We start from the raw sequence: 6,164 nt of genomic DNA, 5'->3' as shown, positions 1-6,164 counted from the left end.
GCTGTTTTTGTTTTTATATAGTCCTTTCATAATAATTACATCAAACAAAATAGTGTTCATTCAGTTCTGCAGAGTCTGTGACGGTAATGCAGCAAACCATCTTCATCTCTTCTTCTATCAAATTTTCAATAATTCCGTCCTAATTTTTTTGTTTGTCGCATGCCGCATGGGATGTGTGTCTATTTGATGCGATTACAAATTCCGAAGTCATATTGGTAGCTCAGACAAATATCATCCAAATCGCTTTAGAAGCATCGTTCCCAAATTCAAAAGTTACAATTTGTTGTTGTTGTTCTTTTTTTACTATAACAAACTCGCCTCTCCCACCCTCCCTCCTATTCCTTCCTCTTACTTCATTTTCCCCCTTAATTTTGAATCAAGGGTGTAAATAGGGGTTTTTAATATATGTGTGTGTGTGTGTGTGTTCAAACAATTCCTTCACCAATTATTCATGTATATAGAGGTATATACAAATTATGTTATATCAGTTTGTTATCAATCGTCCAGTTCCTGGTCGAACTCCAAAGCAAACAAACAACAAAAAAAAAACCGAAAACAAAAAACCTGGAAGAAGAAAAGGAAAACAAAATGTCGATGGGAAGAAAAAAGGTGTGTACCGCACCGCACACCACCACCATTGCGCGCGGACCTTGTTCTGATGGAAATTATTTTAAACTTCCTCCACCGGTTCCTGCAGCAGTTCGCGGTCCAGCTCCAAAAACAGTTCGTACGGCATGGAATGTGGCTGTTGTTGGTGTAGGTGGTGGTGGCGGGCCGCCGACGGTTCCGGTTCCGTTTCCGGCACCGTGCTCAGCCCGCTGTTGTACACCTGGTTCAGCTGCATCGCAAACACGTCCAGCCCGTGCATGTTCGGTGCGAGCCGGTTGATGATCAGCTCCATCACTACCGAGCAGTCGCGCGGGAAGCGCAGATACAGCAGCAGCTTGTGCAGCTCGCACCGGAACCGAAACGTCGAGACAAAGTTGATCTCCCGGTCGAGCATATAGTGGCGTCCGACCATTTCGCGCACCGCCTTCAAGATGACATCCTTCATGCGCGGGAGCCGGTGCTGGTGCTGCTGCTCCTCGATCCACTGGTTCCGCCGCCCGAACCGTTCCAGCGTGACGTACTTCTGGATGCACGCCATTATCGCTTGGCACAGGCCCTGGCGGAAGTTGGAATCGCGCGAGGTAAACAGCACACGGATCATGTGCTCGAGCAGGTTCGGTATCTCGGCGTAGTGATCGTGCAGCTGGGCAAACGAACGGGCGGCCAGCTTGCGCACCTGATCGTGCTCGTGGCGCAACAGCTGCCACAGAATTGCCCGATACTTGTGCACGTGCGCCGTGTAGGTCGTGTTTTCCGGCGCGGCACCACGGTACCCGCGGTACTCGAGCTTGGAGATAAACTCCAGCACCAGCAGCAGGAACGGTGTGACGGGATCGCGCTGCACGGGAAACGTACCGGCACGGTCGTGTTCATCCGGGCTGCGCTCCCCGAGCGGCAGCAGCGTCTTCAGCTGCCGCAACATAAACTCCATCGTGCGGTTCGCTTTCGCGGCAACCTCATCGAACGACGTGTAGACCGGTGCCCAATCGGCATCCGGATCTTTGTACTGCTGGCGTTGACCGGTCAGCTTGGCGGCGCAGGACGAGTACAGCTGCAGTGCGGCATTCCGTATCGGCCACTGCGGTGAGCGGATGTGGGCCAGCGCAAGTATCATCAGCTCATCGATGTGCGGCAGTATCGACTCGTTCAGTACCGTTTCACGGGCGAGCAGATTGAGCTGATGCAACCACAGCACCATCATCACCGGCGGTACCGTCTCATCGTTCGATTGCTCGCGCTCATGGTCGGCCGCCCGCTGGGCGAGTTGCATATGCTCCTCGAGATACATACGCAACGGTGAGCCCGGCACAATGTCAACCGCGTCACTGCGCATGCAGCTGTGCAGCATCCAGATGTAGCCGCGATGTCGCCGAAAATCGTCCAGATGCTGCTGCGGGTACTCTAGCATCGTCTCGCACATGCGCTTGATCTCCGCGGTGTACCGCTTCAACGGTCGGAACCGTGCGCTGTTGGCGCCCGTTTCGCCGGTAAGAACGTTCTGCTTGAGATGCATCAACTGGCGCACGACACGGCTCAGACAGTTACCGCCCGCTTCGATCGCACCCCGGTGACAGGCGGTCGTTATGATTGTGGTCAACGTTTGCAGATAGCCCTGGAATATGCCGAACGCGTGGCTATTTTCCGTCTCCTTATTGTTCTCCACTATCCACAGGGCAGAGTGCTCGATAAAGGTGGATACCGCCTAAAATAGAAAGGGGAATTATTAGATTGTTATTAGCGAGTAGAGGCGACAATCGTGCCGGTCTTCATACGACAGGGCCGAGGTTCAAATCCCATACTTGGCTATCCAACTGCGTGGAAGTACACTTGGTTAGCCGAGGTTTTTTCTTTGCACCACCTTGAACCAGAGCTCAGAACATCCGGTCATGAAAGAGTTTTTTTTTCTTCAAAATTCAATCCAACCCAAGGCAGAGTCAAGCCGAGTTTGACAACACTGGATCAAACGATCGCAGCTAGAACGCTTCACCAGCAAAAAAATGATATCATGCTACTGGCATCCGGGAGTCTGACGGAAGTGTTTCCGACTTGTTGTAGAAGGAATCTGTAACGCTAGAACAAGTATTATTTCCCTTCAACAATCGTACGGAGGAATATGGGGATAGGGGGGGGGGGGAATCGAAGGCGATGAGATGAGGAATCCGGGGTATCATTTTCCCCCTTTGCTACTCAACATTTCCTGCCTTACACACTAAATTTCAGACACGATAAACACACACTCCCTTTTTCAACGCACCACACTACAGTACAACAGCAAAACGTAACCTTTGGACGATTAAATTACGCACCACTACGGACGGTAAATGCGCCATTAGTTTTATCGTGTCGTTTGGGAAAACATTAAATGAAAGGAAATTCCGCACGTTGACTAAAAAAACAATGTTTGTTGTGAAACGAAAAACGTTGTTTAAGCGATAGCGGTTGTTCGATAAGCCGCTCGGTGGAACTAAATCCACCATCAACAGGCAGGCAGAATATGAAAGGTGCTGGTGATATCATTGCACGCTCGAATAAGATGCATCGACAAAAAGGAATGTTTTGAGACAAAAAGCACACAAACTAGAATTAAAGTATGGTAACGGAAAATTTAGAGAAATTGCTTCTAACCTAACAGCCAAGCTAGATAAATTGCTGAGAGAAAGCAGAGAAGAAAACACTTACCCGTGATGTTTTCCAGAGCGCTACCAGCATCCTGCGCTTGGCGAGCCCCATCTTCGACGAATCGATACAGCCGGGCGCGTGGTTCGTTTTCCATTCGTGCGATTGTTCGAGCAGCATCTGCAAACACCGTTCCATCAGCTCGAAGCTCGTCCCGTAGTACGGTTCGTCAGCCTGCTTCGCACAGCGCATGGCATAGCTCGCCAGCTGCCACACCTCCATCACGCAGTCATGGACGCGGAATAGTTCCGCATTGGTAAGGGCCGCCCGGCCGTCCGGAAACCCGAAACATATCTCCGTACAGCGGTCGATCAGCCGGTGCAGCTGCCCGTTCGGTTGGTCGTCTTCCGCCAGCACGGCGGCAAAGAAATCTTGCTTGTGGTGGTGTATCGCATCCCGCACCTTCCCGATCGTGTCCGCCAGCAGCTGGTGCAGCTTTTGCCGCACCGTGTCGGTATCGTCGCCGCGCGAAAACACGATCGCCAGCTGGTCCTGCAGCTTCGGATCGAAATGGTACGCGACGGGCCGGTTGTACAGCATCTTGAGCGTGATCAACCGTACGTCGTCGAATTCGCTACGCAGATGGTGCTGCAAACCGTACACCATCGAACGGAACGAGGAAGCTAGCTCGTCGAGCGGCAGCGACGCGGGCAACAGTTTCGCGATCCAGGCAACCTTCTCGGTCGGGCGCATCTGCAACACATACTGGCTGGATGGGGTGAACTCGAAGAATTGCTCCACAAACGCGGCAAACAAGCGGAGCGCGGTGATGGTTGGTTGATAGTCGACGGGTTTCGTGCCGGGCGGAAGCAGGTATCGATCGTACATGTCGTAGGACATGAATTTCGCCACCAGGGCTTGTGCGTCGCGGTTGAACTCCTTGCCGGTGGAAGGAGGTCGTTGCTGGATGTGGACGATATGTTTCAGCAGATTGCGACACACCGTTACGATCGTGTTGCACACGGCAAGATGGCCGGGCGTTTCCATCACCTCCACCATGTAGCGTGTCAGGTGTGTCGTGAGTCGGTACGTGTTGATTCTTTCCGTCGCACCGCACGCGATAATGTAATACCCGAGAGATTCTATCAGCAGCCCGAGCGTGGCCGGTGGCAGTGGCTTCTGCCTATCGGCCAAATCGCACAGGTGCAGCAGGAACGGTTTCAGATAGGCGTGCTTTTGCAGCTCGCGCCGAAACAGGAACGCCAGCAGGAACAATTTTTCGTGCTTGTTGTGCTTACAGTACGGTGGGAACAGATTCTCCACACCGAGCTCCTCAAAGTGCACCGTTATGACGTGCTCCAGGTTTATATGGGTGCGGTACACGGTGCGGTAGTCCTTCGGCGTGAAACAGCTGAACCAATACTTTGCCATCACCTGCACCAGGTCGTGTTCTTCCTCGATGATGACGGTTGCTACCAGGTCGAACACAAACGCGGTCATCCGTTGCTCCTTATGCAGCAGCCGAACGAGCGCCTGTCCACCGGTGTGCAGATGCTTGTACTTGAGCGACAGCCGAAGCGCCCCACCGAGCAGATCTGTGTCGAGGTGCAGCAGCGCCATCAACGTTTGCACCTTATACTGACCGAGCAGTATAACCAGAAGATGAAACTTGTTACGATTTATCCAGGACCATCGGCTCAGTTCCGGCACCACGATCTGACGCATGAATCGCTCATCCTTTACGAGATACTTGAGCAAGGCGAGCATGTTTTCCCGCGCCCCATGATACGGTGACTCCAGGTTCGTTAGCACGATGTGCCACATGCGCTCGTACTGTTCGCCGGTATGCACGTTCCGGAACAGATTCAACCGTTCGATGGTAAGCACGTTTTCCGACACAGTATTAAACCAGCGGTTGTAACCGGCGGCGGGTGAGAGGAACAGGGCGAGATTTCGTGCCGCTACGCTCGCAAGTGTCGGAAGCGTCTGCATGTGTGCGAGAAAGCGGGAATTCAGCATACCATAAATGGCGACGCTATTCTCATCGCATTTGCCAAGATCCGACACGCCGTACACCTCCTCCAGCGGTGCACCTTCCAGCACATTCCGGTGGCAGAGATTGTAGTAGGATTTGGAAATAATTTTCCGCTGGCTGTGGGTTTTGTTCGCATCCTTTAGGTTGGCCAGCAGCGTGCGGGTTAAGATGCTGCTCGACGAATTTGGTTCTGCGCCGGTAGCCGCCCGGTCCGGTGCTTCACCGTCCGCTGCATCGTTCACAAGCATCGGTTCCAGGTTGCTTTCCGGCATCCCGGTACCAGCAGTACGGCCGGCGTAGTTGCAGATATCCTACCGAATGGGGAACACATTCTGGTTAAACAACGCACAAAAACATCCCGCTTCCCGCGGTGCCCCCGCTCCGACATACCTGACAAACGGCGGCTACGTCCGAAAAATCGTTCGCCTCGTCGAGCTGCAGCTTCCAGCGGTGACACTGCTCGTCGTAAACTTCGGCCTGGTCGGCGTCACTCTGAGATTCCGCGTTAGCGTTCTCCATCTTGTGGACTAAACTACAATAGCGCTTCGCGAAGCTGGTTCTTTTGTTTGCACTGTCTATCGCGAGCGCGACTGTACGGGACGCATCTAGACTCTGTTGCGTTTAGTTCTGATGTTTCACGGAATTGTTCTTTTCCCGCATGTTTGCTCGTTGATAACAGGTTATAAAGAACGATTCCGCTTAACCGGGTTCGGCACGAACGATTCGAACGGCCGAGCAGGACGCAGCTTTGCCTGTGTACACGGCTTAGTTCAACACTACACATCTCTACATGCTAAGGGTGTATTTACATATGTGAGTGCCGGAATCGGACCGTAACTATATACTTTTTGGGGTTATTTGACGAAGGATTATTTATTTATTATTTAATTATTATAAATAATCA

At 52.3% G+C, this 6,164-nt stretch overlaps 1 protein-coding gene across 1 annotated transcript; it reads right to left on the bottom strand.

Annotated features, from left to right (window-relative positions):
• On the bottom strand, nt 1-5,997 carry LOC118507523. Its single transcript, XM_036046088.1, has 3 exons — nt 5,651-5,997; nt 3,289-5,571; nt 1-2,311 (listed from the first exon to the last, which is right to left on the bottom strand). The coding sequence occupies exons 1-3, from the start codon at nt 5,777-5,779 to the stop codon at nt 671-673; spliced, it is 4,053 nt and encodes a 1,350-aa protein (XP_035901981.1). The 5' UTR covers nt 5,780-5,997; the 3' UTR covers nt 1-670.
• Nucleotides 5,998-6,164: the final 167 nt, after the last annotated feature.

Source organism: Anopheles stephensi, chromosome X (assembly GCF_013141755.1).
Source record: "Anopheles stephensi strain Indian chromosome X, UCI_ANSTEP_V1.0, whole genome shotgun sequence".
NCBI lineage: Eukaryota > Metazoa > Arthropoda > Insecta > Diptera > Culicidae > Anopheles > Anopheles stephensi.
The sequence above is the reverse complement of the archived record's forward strand: the minus strand, read 5'-3'. Positions and strand labels throughout refer to the sequence as shown.